Below are 14,777 nucleotides of genomic sequence, written 5' to 3'. Positions count from 1 at the left end.
GTATCACAAGCTATCTAGCGGATGTAAAATTTGACGTGACTCACAACATGTATAAAACAACTCGGCTGGCTCTGCTGTAACTCCGGGGCTTTATACAACTACTCCGGAGCATCCTAGCTGAATAGCGAACTGCCAGTGGCTATATTTGGCTGCACGCTATCGAATGGAGCAAGAGGCAGGCGAATTTCCAATTGGCCCTGTCCAGCCTGGGCTATTAGCCACCGGTTATTTAGCACCGGGCTCATTCAACCTTGGAAGGCTGGCCTCCAAGTCGATCTACGCGCGGAGTTGGTGGTGTGGTGTGGAGGAGGATCTGATTGGGTTCAGTTGACAGGTGGGACTGGAGAAATGACGTCACGGCTCTGGAGCTTTCCCCAGACGTCGTGGACCGCGTCATGAATGGTTGCCAGAACTCAAGCCTGTCGAGGAAAACGCTATCAGCACTGCATGGTTTGATGCTCTGTCGAGCTGCGGCTGTGGGCCCCGAACGCAGGCTCTGTAGACAATGAACCCCTTTTCGCCGCGTTTCAACCGTTGTGCTCAGATCCCAACGGTACGGTCTAGGTACGGAGCAGGGCCATCCGCCTGCAACGCGACGCCTTTGCGAGGAAAAAGCGTTTCATTGCATGAATGTATGTAGACCGGTGGGCAACTGGTCGGGTGATCTCGCAATAGTCCATTGGATAGACTCGATGAGGGGTTGCTATGCTATTCCCTCCAGGGTATCGTCACTGAGCCATCCAGAGCCAGGGTCTGAGTCCGTGCAACCGCGCCTCGGCCGCATAAAGCCAGCTCCCCCGTTCCTCTCCTCGCTTTCTTTCTCTCATTTTACGACCTCCGCAGAGAGTCTCCGAGGAAAGAGATCCGCGATTGCTCTCTTCTCCAGCCAGCTGTCCGCCCCTAGCAGGTTTAGTGTCCAGAGCCAGGTTCTGACCCGTCTAGTCTAGAACCAGTTTCCCCCGCCACCCGGTTTCGATCTTCCCCCACACTCCTGTCCAAGGCAGCGAACTCCTAAAGTCGCCTGCGTGGTCTGACAGAGGGCATTTCTGTCGCTGATTTCTCCTCCCCTTTTTTTCTCTTCCTCAGCTTTCCGGCTCAATTGCTGCTCAGCATTTATCCTTACTGCTTCGGAGACCGTCATCATGGCTAGTGAGGAGAACGACCAGGATCCACCCAGGCGCGATGTCCGCAACCACATGCTCTTCGAGATCGCGACTGAGGTCGCCAATCGCGTCGGAGGCATCTACTCGGTGCTGAAGTCCAAAGCGCCCGTCACAACGGCAGAGTATGGCGAGCGCTACACTCTGATCGGTCCGTTGAATCGCAATTCGGCCGCCGTGGAGGTTGAGGAGCTCACGCCGTCGAGTCCCGCTATGAAACAAACAATGGCGACGATGAAGGAGCGCGGCATCGAAATGATCTACGGTCGCTGGCTGATCGAGGGTGCGCCCCGTGTGCTCCTCATCGACACCGGCACTGGGTACAAATACTTGGACGAATGGAAGGGTGATCTGTGGAATACCGCTGGGATCCCGTCTCCTGCGTCGGACCACGAGACGAATGAGACGATCGTCTTTGGGTACTTGGTGGCGTGGTTCTTGGGCGAGGTATATACTCTCCGGAACTGTCTTTTGCAGCTACTAACTTGAGCAGTATATTGCTCATGAACGTCGTCGTGCTGTTGTCGCTCACTTCCATGAGTGGCTTGCTGGTGTCGCTCTACCTTTGACGAAGAAGAGGCATATGGACCTGACGACTATCTTTACCACTCACGCGACGCTACTCGGTCGGTACCTGTGTGCGGGCTCTGTTGACTTCTACAATAACCTGCAGTACTTTGATGTTGATGCGGAGGCTGGTAAGCGAGGAATCTACCACCGGTACTGCATTGAGCGAGCTGCTGCGCATTCAGCGGACGTTTTCACCACCGTCTCTCACATTACGGCGTTTGAGAGCGAACATCTCCTCAAGCGGAAACCGGACGGTGTCTTGCCCAACGGACTGAACGTCAAGAAGTTCTCTGCGGTCCACGAGTTCCAGAACTTGCACTCCCAGTCGAAGGAGAAGATAAACGAGTTCGTCCGAGGACATTTCTACGGGCACAACGATTTCGACTTTGACGATACCCTCTATGTATTCACCTCCGGTCGATATGAGTTCCGCAACAAAGGTGTCGACATGTTTATCGAAGGATTGGCGCGTCTTAATCACCGGCTGAAGTCCAGCGGATCGAAGACAACCGTTGTAGCCTTTATCATCATGCCAGCGCAGACCTCGTCGCTCACCGTCGAGTCGCTCAAAGGTCAAGCGGTCGTCAAGTCGCTCCGCGACACGATTCATATGATTGAGCAGGGCATTGGAAAGCGCATGTATGAGCGCTGTCTATCTTGGAAAGAGGGCGACAACATGCCGGATGAGAAAGACCTCATCACCAGTCAAGACCGGGTCCTTCTCCGACGCAGACTATTCGCCATGAAGCGGCATGCTCTCCCCCCCATTGTCACCCACAACATGCTCAATGACCACGAGGATCCTATTCTAAACCAGATCCGCCGCGTGCAGCTCTTCAACCAATCTTCGGACCGCGTCAAGATTGTTTTCCACCCCGAATTCCTCAACTCGTCTAACCCGGTGCTGCCTCTAGACTACGACGACTTCGTTCGTGGCACGCACCTTGGAGTCTTCCCGTCTTACTACGAGCCTTGGGGGTACACCCCTGCGGAGTGTACTGTCATGGGCGTCCCCAGCATTACGACCAACCTTTCCGGGTTTGGATGCTACATGGAGGAGCTGATTGAGAACTCCTCGGACTACGGCATCTACATTGTGGACCGCCGGATGAAGGGTGTAGACGACTCGGTCAACCAGCTGACTGAGTTCATGTACAACTTTACGCTCAAGAGTCGGCGACAACGGATCAACCAGCGTAACCGCACGGAGCGTCTTAGCGACTTGCTGGATTGGAAGCGTATGGGCTTGGAATATGTCAAGGCTCGCCAATTGGCTCTTCGAAGAGGTATTCCACGCCATAAAGTGAATAAATCTACACATACTGACTACGAACAGCGTACCCCTCGTCCTTTGAGAACCAGGAAGACTACTTTGATGTTATCGGCGGAACCGAGCAGAAGATCTCGCGGCCATTGTCTGTTCCCGGGTCTCCTCGGGATCGCTCTGGAATGATGACTCCGGGTGATTTTGCATCTCTACAAGAGGTCAAGGAAGGTCTCTCGACCGAAGATTATGTTGCATGGCGCCTCCCGTGAGTTTTGGCCCCTGCCAACAGCAAGCTTCAGCTAACCCCAACAGTACAAGCGAGGAGGACGACCCTGAAGACCACTTTTACCCTCTCACCCTGCGGACTAAGAAGTCGGACCGACCGTCTTCACCTCTGGATCGGATAGCCATAAACGGGGGCCAGGCCAGCTAGCATCTTTTATTTTCTTGCATTCGCACACGCCTGTCAGCGTACTTGTAATTTCCTGCGCGTTTATATTGCCTTCGAACAGAGCTGGTTTCCAGCCAGTACAGATGTTAGTCATTTGTTATTCTTACTCAATTATCCATCTTGCATTCGGCGACTCTCAATAGGCTCAGCACTACCGATATCGGGCAGATCAGGGCACAGATCGCTGTACTAGCTGTGAAACATGGCGGATCGCAGTCGTCCGACCGGACCGAGACAGGAATGACGAAACCCATGGTTCCAATGAGATGGGGTGATCGGCCTCGTAGTGGTTCCCAGAGTCCCAGACTTTATGAAGTCAACAGTGGAGGCCCCGTGACCGCGGGGTATTTATTGCTGCCCCTCGTCTGCCTCAACTCTCCATCCTCAACCCACACTCTCATCCATCATTCTCTCATCTCATCAACAATCGCTATCGGTACGCGCCATCATGTGACGGACTTTCGCTTGGGTTCAGACGGGTCAAGGTATCGTACAGAATATCCAACGGTCACTGCCTCCGCATGACAGGTGTTCGGCCGGGGTCACTCCCGGCCGTTCTGAGATTATACTGTCACAACTTGATCTAGATAATACTAGCGAAAGGACATGCGTTGCATTGGTTGCCCCTTTTAATGAGGAAGAGAGCGCCGTCTCTCATGCTGACAGCTTCCAGTACCGTCAATTGCTTGACTTGACCTGAATCTGCCAAGATGTCTACTGATAAGATCACCTTCTTGACTAACTGGTACAGCTTGCTGCCTTCGTTTATTGTAAGATAGTGCTAAGGCCCCTGCTAGGCACGCGACCCCGTACCACGCCCCCCTGTACCTCGCCCAGAGCAAGGGATTCTTCAAGGAAGAAGGCCTCAAGGTTGCTCTGCTCGAGCCCAATGACCCCTCCGATGTCACTGAAATTATCGGCAGTGGCAAGGTTGATATGGGCTTCAAGGCTATGATCCATACTCTTGCTGTATGACTCTCTTTCTGGTATGATGCGCTCTGCTAATAAGAGTTGCAGGCCAAAGCCCGCAACTTCCCAGTCACCTCGATCGGCTCTCTCCTCGACGAGCCCTTCACCGGTGTCGTCTACCTCAAGGACAGCGGCATCACCGAAGACTTCCGCTCCCTCAAGGGCAAGAAGATCGGCTATGTCGGCGAGTTCGGCAAGATCCAAATCGACGAGCTCACCAAGTACTACGGCATGACCGCCGACGACTACACCGCCGTCCGCTGCGGCATGAACGTCACAAAGGCCATCATCAACGGCACCATCGATGCCGGTATCGGCCTCGAGAACGTGCAGATGGTCGAGCTGGCTGAATGGCTTGCGTCCCAGAACCGTCCCCGCACAGACGTGCAGATGCTCCGCATCGACCAGCTCGCTGAGCTCGGCTGCTGCTGTTTCTGCTCCATTTTGTACATCGCCAACGACGCCTTCCTTGCGGCGAACCCGGAGAAGGTCACCAAGTTCATGAATGCCGTCAAACGCGCGACCGAATACGTCCTTGCTGAGCCGGCGAAGGCTTACGAGGAGTACATCGACATGAAGCCCATAATGGGCACCCCTGTCAACAGGAAGATCTTCGAGCGCTCGTTCGCGTACTTCAGTCGCGACCTGAAGAACGTTCAGCGCGACTGGAACAAGGTCACCAACTATGGCAAGCGCCTGGGGATCCTGGAGAAGGACTTCGTGCCGAACTACACCAACCAGTACCTGTCTTGGACTCTCGACAAGGACTCGACTGATCCGCTGGGTGACCAGAAGCGTATGGCGAAGTTGCAGGAGCAGGTTGCTTTGGAGGGTGGCTTCCATCGTCTGGGGGCGGCTTCCGCTTAGGGCCATTTCCGTAAGGATGTCGCAGCCCTCAGGGCTTTGCCTACCCTCTGCTCAAGGCTCTGTTGAGGGTGTATCGGCCCACAAATGCGATGATTAGCTAGCGTATCCCAGACACTCGTTCGTGTACGCTTCCCGAATGCCATTATGAATTCAAGCACTTTTGATCAAATCCTTCAACATTTCCTAAGTAGAGACACAATCAGTACGCATCACATTGCCTACAACTCAGGTGAACTTCTCATTACAGTTGGGCGATATATTCTGCTCTCACTCAGCCACGTCTCCATCTGCTATCAACCATCTCCTGAGCCCCAAAACAAGTTCCTGATCCTCGTCTGGTACGACCCCAATCCTCGCATACTGTTATATTTCTTACTAAAGGTATTATCCTCTATCATCCCAAGAACAGCCTCAGCCGAATGCAGCGGCGTAAATAAGTCCCTCTCAACCCCTTGTTGCCTGCGCTCCCTCGCCTCCAAAAGCAGCAGCGTCGAGGGCACCCCCTCTCCACGACCAGCAGTAGGCTCAAGTGCCGCCTGCAAGCGCTCGTGCTTGTAATGCGGGTGACGCAAATAATCATTCTCCCGACGCAGCTGCTCAAACTCGCACTCCTGCACGGCATCCAACTCTCGACCCCGGCCAAGAGCCATAAGCACACGCTCATACCTCCTCTCCTCAATCGCCATATTCGCATCCCTCCACTCAAAACACTCCTTCACGTACGCCGCCAGCTCCTCTTCATCCGGAACAGACACCAACTGCACCATCCAGCGCGGATCATGCGGGGTCATCAAATTCCCAAGCGACCGCTTCACATGGAGCACGAGTGTCTTCCACCCAGCTCTTCTTCGACTGGACTGGTACTCCCACCGGAAGGTCGTCTTGCACCCCGGGAACCTGCAGCGCGCGTCGGAGTCGTCGGAACGCCACATATCGATGTCGACGTCGATGTCGACACTGACGTGGTTTCCAGCTCCCATGGCAGCCCGGGCCCGCCGCCTCATTTCCTCCTTCTCAGATAAAATCACGGTGTATCGAGAGCTTGACAATGTCTCCCGATAACTCCTCGCAACCGTGCCATCGCCCAGCCTCGTATGCGGACACGTCGGGATATCGAATCCGCGCAGGAGGCGCGTGGTCTCGGCTTTGCTTACAGTAAACTCTTGCTTATCCGGGAGCGTGGTCAGCTCGTACGAGGCACACAGTCCAAACTCCTGTGTTCTCAGTCCATGCTCCAGACCGAACCGCACGATGAAGCCTGAGCTTCGCTGCGGCTGCGGCTGCGGCTGTTCGTGGTTGTTGTGGTACGCCCGCGGCCACCAGGACTCGCGCTTCGATGCGTCGTCGTGGCTGATGATTCCGGGCCCGATGTAGAGGCACCTTTGGGTGGATGTGCATTTGCGGATCGTGGGTGCGAGGGATTGTTGGCTCGGGGTGAAGAACTTGTGCCTGTGCATTGTGCTGCATGCCGAGCAGTAGGCGTGGCTGGTGAAGCGCAGGCCATCGCGGGCGAGGCGTGAGCGCAGGGCGTATGTGTTGTCTAGGGATAGTGGGGGGCAGAGGGGGGTGAAGGTGTGTTTGAGGGGTTGGCAGGATAGGGAGAACGAGTGCTTGTCGAGAGGTGGGAGGAGGTGGAAGATGGCGAGGAGGAGCTCTGTTGGGAGGGAGAGGAGGGAGGCCATTGTCGCAGTTATGATTTATTTGTGTTGTATAGAGCCAATGTTGTTGCCTGCTAGTTGACAGTCATGTGATGACCAACAGTCTTCTTCCAGCTCTTTCTCTGTCTGAGTCTTCCAGTCTTCCAGTCTTCCATGTCCTCATAAACCAAGCTTCATCCCGTCAACCACCGAATCAGGTGTAGCTTGCTAAAGATGCCGTCTGAAGAAGCTCAAAGTCAATATTATGGTTCCCCGGCATGAGATGCAAGGACTGCACCTGCTCCGAATCTTCCTGCATCTTGGTGGACTCAGTCATAAAACGTTCAGTCACAAAACGTGGATATGAACGCTGGTAGCTGATGGCAAGCACCCTTCTGGCTTGGAAATGGCTGTTCTAATTCTGGAATTGCAGTTATGTCGATAACCTACGGGACGAGATTAGATACTACGAACTCGTGCGACAGAGGACATCGCTGCCACGGAGTTAAGGAAAGAAAGTCGTCTTGAGGCGTGGACACCGGATACTGTGCAGCAAAATCCATCGTCGCCCAAGTTCCCCATCCAGGACCCTCGCTCCGGCTATCAGAGAGAAGGTAGTATTGCTACGTACGTCTTTAAGCCGCTAGTCTTTGAGCTGGAAATGCTGACCAGCGCCTAGTATTGCCCAACTGGCCGCCGCAGCTGTTACATCCAAGACAAGGGTCATTTCTTCCATCCCTTTTGGCAAAAAGATGGCGAGGGAGCAGGATCAGCTTGACCAAAGCCATGCAAGAGAAGCTGCTCAGCCTACCCCTGCCGTCGCTCAAAGCCTACATCATGTCTAGTAGGTGTTACCGTGTCCACCTTCAGCAATACCTCATATCATTCTGTTCAATTCTAGCTTAACTGGTCGCCACGTCTTGCACCCGTTTCTTCTACGATCTGAAATTACCCAGGATCTCCAGGATTGTCAGCTGGCCTTTCCCTTAGGTACCCAACAGTCTCTATTTTGCTTCTACATGGTATGCGTCATCGGAGCTCTGTATCTGCCGTACTGGCGTTCATGCTACCACAGAAATTTATTATTGGATGGCAGCCATGTCCCATTAAAGGGAGGCCTTGAGAGCCGGAGGACTGGAACTAGCCCAGAACATCCCTCTGATCACGGTGTTCTCTGGGCAATATGAGATCAGAAGCACGGCGAGTCCTTCCCATGCATTCGACACCACCATGAGTGATGAATAAATGGCCGGAATCAAGTGGGAATTGACTCGACTGGCTAGCCGCATATGCTTCGAAAATGGTTTCCATCGAAGCCATACAGTCACCTTCCACCGATGGAGCAGCAAATTTGCAGAGGACATTCTGGGTAGCCTACGTCAAGAAGAGACACGCCAGTTCGATGTTGTGAAGAACGCTGGCCGTGCAAGACATGGAACTGGCGTGTCTCTTGATTATCACAACGCAGCTGCCCATCGATGTGGATGACAATCTCATCGAGGCCGGCCAAATCCATTTTCAGCAAGATAGGGGAGTCTCCGAAGTCCCTGTGCAGAACCGTCAGATCAAGGTCCCCACATCACAGCTCGTATCCATGTCGCATCCGCGAAATCCAGCATCATAAATAATTTCGGCAAGTCGGTTTTCTACTCAATCCTTGGTGAACAGACCAAATGGAGGACGATCATGGCCACGGCAGATGATTCCACTTGCGCATCCCGCACACGTCCATGGATAGACTTCAATTCCTTCAAAGAAGCACTTAGCTTCTATCAAGCAATTTTTATCCCGTCACCAGGTCGAACCAGAACCCGAATCCGAACCTCCCATAATAGCATAGTAGACTATATACTGAGGTATGCCGAGAGCACGATCCAGGTTCCTTGATGCTACGGCAATCTGACATCTTCCTTGCTATACTGAAAGACACGGAAAATGCCGCGTTTGTAGTACAGAGGACAAGCTCTAGGATCTGTCCGATATGGGACAAGGTACGCTGAAATAGGCCCTGCCCGAGTCTCGGATGCCAACTATAGATTCGGAATTCTCCTTCGTTCATCTCGACCGAACTTTGAAGTCGAGAATGTGTCTGCGTGAACAGTGCTTACATAGGTACCCTTCTGTCCGATCCCTCATATGCAATCAACAACGCATTGCCCTACATATCATATCCATTGCCATACAAGATCGCCGCCACATCCCTCCAAAACAATCGAACCATCTCGATTCTGCACGCCGCGAAGGAAGGCAATATGCGATCGGCGCTTCCAATTGGTAGGCATGCATATGCATAGTCGATCCGTTTGCATCTGGAGAGACAGGGGCACTCCCTGGTCACTCGCCATTTCCGCCTACTCATAGCTACAACGACGACGGGGTCATCGCCGTAATCCGAGCCACCAAAGCCTAGAGGTCACCCGCTATCATCCAGCTCTTCTTCTGGATACTGCGCTTCCAAGGTGGCGAGTTTGTGCGCTACGTGGTCAATGCAGCACGCGGCTACGGTCCCAATGGCTGTGCATTTGGACCACTGCATCAAGACCGCAGATATTGAACTGGCGCTAACGCTCCCTTTGACCCGATTATGATTGACGGCTGAGGCAGAGAATGTGGCGCTGTGCGCTGAGACCATCAAGCGAGCACACGAGCTCGGATCAACCATGAATCTACCTACCTATGGAAGAGATTACGGTACGTGATCTACTCCAAGCCGAGGGACTTCCTTCTCCAACAGCTCAACTGCCAATCCACAACACCAGCCTGCCACTGCCGCAAGGCGAGAACCGACTGCCTCCCGCCTCAACAGACCCTGACAGACCATAGGATACCTCGGTAAGGCACCCTAGGCTGACCTTACTGAGGTTTAGGTTGATTCTGACAGCCTCTCCTTTACCTAGACCCCTCACCCGTTCATGGATGTGGACACATCTACACGAAATCTCCCTGCAGCATTACTCGGCACGCTGTATGGGCTGTTATTATTACCATCACCATTAGCCCTGGGTAGTATCCACCTGATGGTGTTAGCGATAGGCGCTCTGAGGCAGGACACCCTGTCTCTGGAGCGCTCATGCCATGCTACGCTGTGTGTGCGTGCTGCCCGCCACAACATGGACGCAATCATCAAGAATCAAGAAAGAGTCGACCGACACGTTATAGTTGCTTCATATGCTTACGGTCTTTTCTCTCTACGGTCCGTGCAGTGGGGATTACTGGCAGCTGGTAGGCTTAATGGTGCAGGTTGCCATTGCACTGGGCTTCCACTGGATTCCTCGCAGTGAGGTCGAAGACCTGAAGTCTGTCCTGAGCCTACGCGCTTTTTGATGTGCATATTTGTTGGGCAGGTTAGCATCCCTACCAAATGACGCGTGGGAGCAGACTGGCTGTCACCAGGGGCATGTCTGTTGCAGTGGGTTGTGAATTGTCCCTGTGGGATACATTGCTTCGCCCATGTTCTTATCTGTGGGATATCAGGACCCAAGGATGCTTAGCTATCAACCTGCACAAGCTATTGCAAGTCTCGCCGGATTCTAATGCTACTTCTACTTCGAATCCATGGCAGCAGCTGGTTAGTCTCTCTTTGCTTACTTGGATTATTTCGCACCGAAGCAATCCGAGCATGAGCATGACGGAGTCTCATGGTTGCACTCTGACTACGTCCACTTCGCAAGTGCTGCGGAAGGCCCACGAACAGAAACAGTGATAAGGACAGTGACGTCTTGCGATATGGGACCTCTTTTAACCCTGCACCTGATAACCTGGTCCTGGGCCCTCCGTTCGCAGCACCAGCACCATAGCAGCTGCAGTCGCCTGCAGCCGCCTGCAGCAGCTCACCACGCGGCATACGTGAATCATGCTGGCCGCCTAGATGCAGAGGTTGTTCGACTGCCGTGGATCACAGGCTATTTGCTTGTGCCTTCTTCCTTCCACTAGTTCTGGGAGCTTCTCAGTGACATAAAAAGTACGGAGGGAAAAAAAAGAAGAAAAGAATGCATCAGCCGGGAGTCGAACCCGGGCCATTCGCTTGGAAGGCGAAGATCCTACCGTTGGACCACTGAAGCTCTTATTGGTTACTGCACTGTTATTTGTATAGATAAAGATTTTGTTACTGGCGAGAGTGTTCTCCGCTTAAGGTTGTTGGATGGCTGACGGCACATGCAGGCAGCCAGCCAATGATCGCAGTACCGCAGCCTATTGCTCGTATAGATGGAGCTATCGGGGGAGGCGGGAGCTTATCTGACACTGCGTTTGAGCCTATGGAAGCTATAGTATTTATCAAACTTCATCTCGTATTACTGGAAGTGCAAGGGCCTGAGCCCTAGCTACTAGCTGTTTACCACCGACAGTCTGTCAAACACAGGTCGCTCCCTCGTTGCCTTCCCACCAGCTGGAACCAGCCCCGACCCGTGAGCATCAACTCCCTAGTTGTTTCTGGCGACCACGGTGGCTCCGGTTCATACACAGAAGGGCAAGGGGGCCATGGCGGGCATCACGGAGGACAAGACAGGTAGACGGGGCTTGGGATATGGTGGAATCCATCGAACCAATCTAGGTAGCGTACTATATATTTAGTTAATGCCAGCCAGTTCTGTTTTATATTTTGGCATACAAAGCCAGGGCAGGGCACTGTTATTTGTACTTGCAGATCGGTACCGATAGTCATATACAAGGACTTCCTGAACCTACGATGAATAACTCTCACTCCGGCCGTCCCGTCCGCATAAAGATATTCGACGGCTGCTCCCTCCCCTTGAACTGTTCATCAACAACATACTCGCACTCCCCCCCATCCTGCACAAACCCAAGCTGTCCATACACATGCCGCCCCATGCTCGACGCCTCCAGCACAGCCTCCAGCCCACCGCGTCTCCTCGCCTCGTCAAGACCCCACTGCACCAGTTTCGTCGCGACCCCTTTCCTCTGAAACGCTGGGTCAACGACACACAGATCCAGCACCATCACCGCAGGACTGGGACTGCATGCGATCTCCTCGACCACCGCAACCCGCCGTCTATGCAGCGAGCGGTCGAGCTGCAGGAGGTACCTCTGTTCCGTAGGATCACCCGGGTAAACCGCCGCGGCGTCGATGTCAAGGGGAACATCCCCGTGCCCATCGAGCATAGACGCCTGCGCCAAGATCGCAACGCCGACGATGACTTCGCTGTTGGCGCTGGGGCTGGACATGGTCGCTTTCAGGAAGACCGTATTCGGGTCCCCGGTTCGGTTGCGCGTGGTTGACGACCACCGCTGGATTAACCGTTCGACTCCCTTCTGTTTCCCTTCGGCCGTGTTCCAGCCGGGATTCATGGCCATCCAGACTCCATCGCGTGCTTGGGACCCGAATGCGGAGGCGGAGATGGTGAAGAATGCGGTGAAGTCGGATGGGTCGGTGATCGGGGTGACGGTAACTGTTTGGATTGGCATGGTGAGGGCACTTGTTACTAGGGATGTATAGGGAAGAAGGTGCACTGGAGTGGATTGCTGTTATGTCTCCAACATGCGGGGCAAGGCTTGGAAGTAGGGTCGCTGCCTAAGCGCCTTCTCAGGGCAACACGAGCCTAGCCCTACTTCCGACCGCTAGCCCTAACCCAGCTCCAGACCACCATCGAAGAAGTACCTGTTCTCCTCATCCTGTAATATAGCCACATAGGCAACGTTATGCACTCCTAGTGCAGGTAGCATAGGATCTGCACTTGAGGTCTTGTATTGGAGAAGATAAGTACATGGTAGATGGACTATGTTCCGCCGATCGTCGTATACTATTAGTATGCACCAAACCAAGAACGCAGTCGAGTGCAGCACTCATGGGATCTATCTCCGTCTGCTCCAGCCGAGCTTATTGTAGGTATGTATACAACGGCCTCTAAACACTCGGCCACCCATCCGCCCACTGCAGCACATTCCACCCAAACTGGTAATCGGCCGTCGACAGCCCGATCGTCGGGTTCGCGTAGTGGTAATAAAGCACCCAGCCCCGCGAGCTATCCTCAAAGACGCCCTGCCCACCGGGGCCGTAGACGTCCCCGTGCGAGGCGAGGATCGTCGTGCCGCCGTCTTCGGTCAGGCAGGAAGCGCCGGTTTTGTCGACCTACCAACCACATTAGCATATTCCTCGGACAATGAGACAATAGTGGGATAAGTGAAAGGGGAGCATACGAAATCCCCGGTCCCCTCCGCACTCCGACAAACCACAATCCGATACTCCTGCCCCTGGGCCGGGGGATTCGTATCGTAGCTGCCGGCCCGTCCGCTCGAGAAGGTAAGGTAATACCACCCGCGTCGATAAAAGATGAATCCGGCTTCAATGGCGTGGTTCCCCGACGAGTTGTACGCGATTTGCGTCGGTGTCGCGCCATCTGCCAGGCTCAGCGGGCCGGATAGCGGGAGTTGGTGGATGCCGTTCCAGTAGGAGCCGAATGTAAGGACCGGGGAGCCGCCGATGGACGCCCAGTTCGCGTCGATGGCGTTGTAAGACCCGCCTTCGGCTGAGGTGAAGAGGGCGCCGTGGTCGGTCCAGTTTGCGGCGAGGTCGGACGAGGTCGCGACGCCTATTACGCTGTCGCGCGAGCCCAGGGTTGAGATGGAGTAGTACATGTAGTAGAGGTCTGTCGCTTCCTCGTAGTGGATATCTGGGGCCTGGGGAGTCATTGCGTCAGTTTATTTTGGTTTTGGGTGAGTCGAGATGGATTATGGATGGATCGATGGATGCGGATGCAGGCGATTAGGGCTCATCTGCAAGCCACCCCCAATCACCCACCCCGTCTGTCCAACGGAAAGAAGCAAAGCGCCTGCACGGCAATCAAACAAGACACCGCCAGCCTGCTCCGCACATACCCAGAGATTCGTGCTCCCCGCATGATTGACGCTCGACCCCCCGGGCAGCGCCTGGCCCGCGGCCTCCCACGGCCCCTCCAGGCTCTCCGAACTGTGGATGTAGATTCCGGCACCGGTCGAGTAGCGGAAGTACCGGCCGTCCGAGACTCGCTGGTAGAAGCCCGGGTCGTGGGCCCAGCAGTCGCCGGAGCAGGCGCCTGGGTCGGAGTACTGGGCGAGAACCCCAGCTGTGAGGAGGGAGAGGAGGGGGAGTCTCATTTTCCTCAAAGTGTAGGGGAGTTGCGGAAGGTGGAAGGGAATGATATTATTATCCGGATTGCGAAATGAGACGGAGGTTGACTGGAATGCAGGAGGGAATGACCGGCTGGCAGGGCATTCTTATACCTCCAGCTGCCTGCCATGTCGTCCTTGGCTCTGCTCTTGTTATTCACCTATTATTCAGTCACCGTCGCTTGATGTCACGCAAGGGAGGAGGTCTGTCTTCTGGAAGCTTTGCTAGTCCGTATAGCCTCCTTCACCGGCCCAGCTCCTGCAAGGATGCAAGTGACGTGTCACAAGATCCGACTCGATGGTGTGATTACTTCTCCTGCTAGTCCGTTTACTCAAAGTACTTACATCGGTCGTGGAGGAGATCGTCATCGATCGTCGTCTGCGGCTGTCCTGTCTTCTAAGTTCTTGGTCTCCCCAGGGATGCACTACTCACCTCTGAGGTCATGATTGTGCCTGACTTGCTTTTGCTTTTCTCCTGCCCGACGTCACACAGCGCCTCTTCCTCGCTGTTCGTCTGCTGCTTGTCCTACCGGGTTGCGCTGCATCGCACTCCTATAGGTAGCACCTCAGCCACTAAGCTTAAGCCCCTTCCTGCAGCTGCATCTGCATAGCCCGCTGCCGGTCTCTGGGCTGACCTAATGCCCGCCCGACAGGCATGTTGCGCAAGGCATTGGAGCCACGTTTCTTACTTTACTTCCCTGCGGAGTAGTCGACTGGTCGTTGCCCCGTCGCAAGAGACAAGCAAGGAAAGC

General features: G+C 54.3%; 5 protein-coding genes across 5 annotated transcripts; 2 read left to right on the top strand and 3 right to left on the bottom strand.

The window, feature by feature from the left end:
- Window positions 1–1,142: 1,142 nt before the first annotated feature.
- On the top strand, window positions 1,143–3,430 carry DSM5745_00139 (glycogen [starch] synthase; the record flags this gene model as incomplete). Its single annotated transcript, XM_026742155.1, has 4 exons — window positions 1,143–1,607; window positions 1,654–3,016; window positions 3,067–3,262; window positions 3,310–3,430. The coding sequence occupies 4 exons, from the start codon at window positions 1,143–1,145 to the stop codon at window positions 3,428–3,430; spliced, it is 2,145 nt and encodes a 714-aa protein (XP_026608000.1).
- Window positions 3,431–4,158: 728 nt separating this feature from the next.
- DSM5745_00138 (NMT1/THI5 family protein) lies at window positions 4,159–5,284 on the top strand (the record flags this gene model as incomplete). Its single annotated transcript, XM_026742154.1, has 3 exons — window positions 4,159–4,193; window positions 4,246–4,417; window positions 4,466–5,284. 3 exons carry the CDS (start codon window positions 4,159–4,161, stop codon window positions 5,282–5,284), a joined length of 1,026 nt encoding a protein of 341 aa, XP_026607999.1.
- Window positions 5,285–5,577: 293 nt separating this feature from the next.
- Window positions 5,578–6,966, bottom strand: DSM5745_00137 (uncharacterized protein; the record flags this gene model as incomplete). Its single annotated transcript, XM_026742153.1, has 1 exon — window positions 5,578–6,966. One exon carries the CDS (start codon window positions 6,964–6,966, stop codon window positions 5,578–5,580), a length of 1,389 nt encoding a protein of 462 aa, XP_026607998.1.
- A 4,653-nt stretch (window positions 6,967–11,619) lies between these two features.
- On the bottom strand, window positions 11,620–12,345 carry DSM5745_00136 (GNAT family N-acetyltransferase; the record flags this gene model as incomplete). The annotated part of the gene is made up of 1 exon (XM_026742152.1): window positions 11,620–12,345. The coding sequence occupies one exon, from the start codon at window positions 12,343–12,345 to the stop codon at window positions 11,620–11,622; it is 726 nt and encodes a 241-aa protein (XP_026607997.1).
- A 439-nt stretch (window positions 12,346–12,784) lies between these two features.
- On the bottom strand, window positions 12,785–14,013 carry DSM5745_00135 (arabinan endo-1,5-alpha-L-arabinosidase; the record flags this gene model as incomplete). The annotated part of the gene is made up of 3 exons (XM_026742151.1): window positions 12,785–13,009; window positions 13,078–13,557; window positions 13,756–14,013. 3 exons carry the CDS (start codon window positions 14,011–14,013, stop codon window positions 12,785–12,787), a joined length of 963 nt encoding a protein of 320 aa, XP_026607996.1.
- Between the last annotated feature and the right edge of the window lie 764 nt (window positions 14,014–14,777).

Source organism: Aspergillus mulundensis (genome assembly GCF_003369625.1).
Source record: "Aspergillus mulundensis strain DSM 5745 chromosome Unknown scaffold_0, whole genome shotgun sequence".
NCBI lineage: Eukaryota > Fungi > Ascomycota > Eurotiomycetes > Eurotiales > Aspergillaceae > Aspergillus > Aspergillus mulundensis.
The sequence above is the reverse complement of the archived record's forward strand: the minus strand, read 5'-3'. Positions and strand labels throughout refer to the sequence as shown.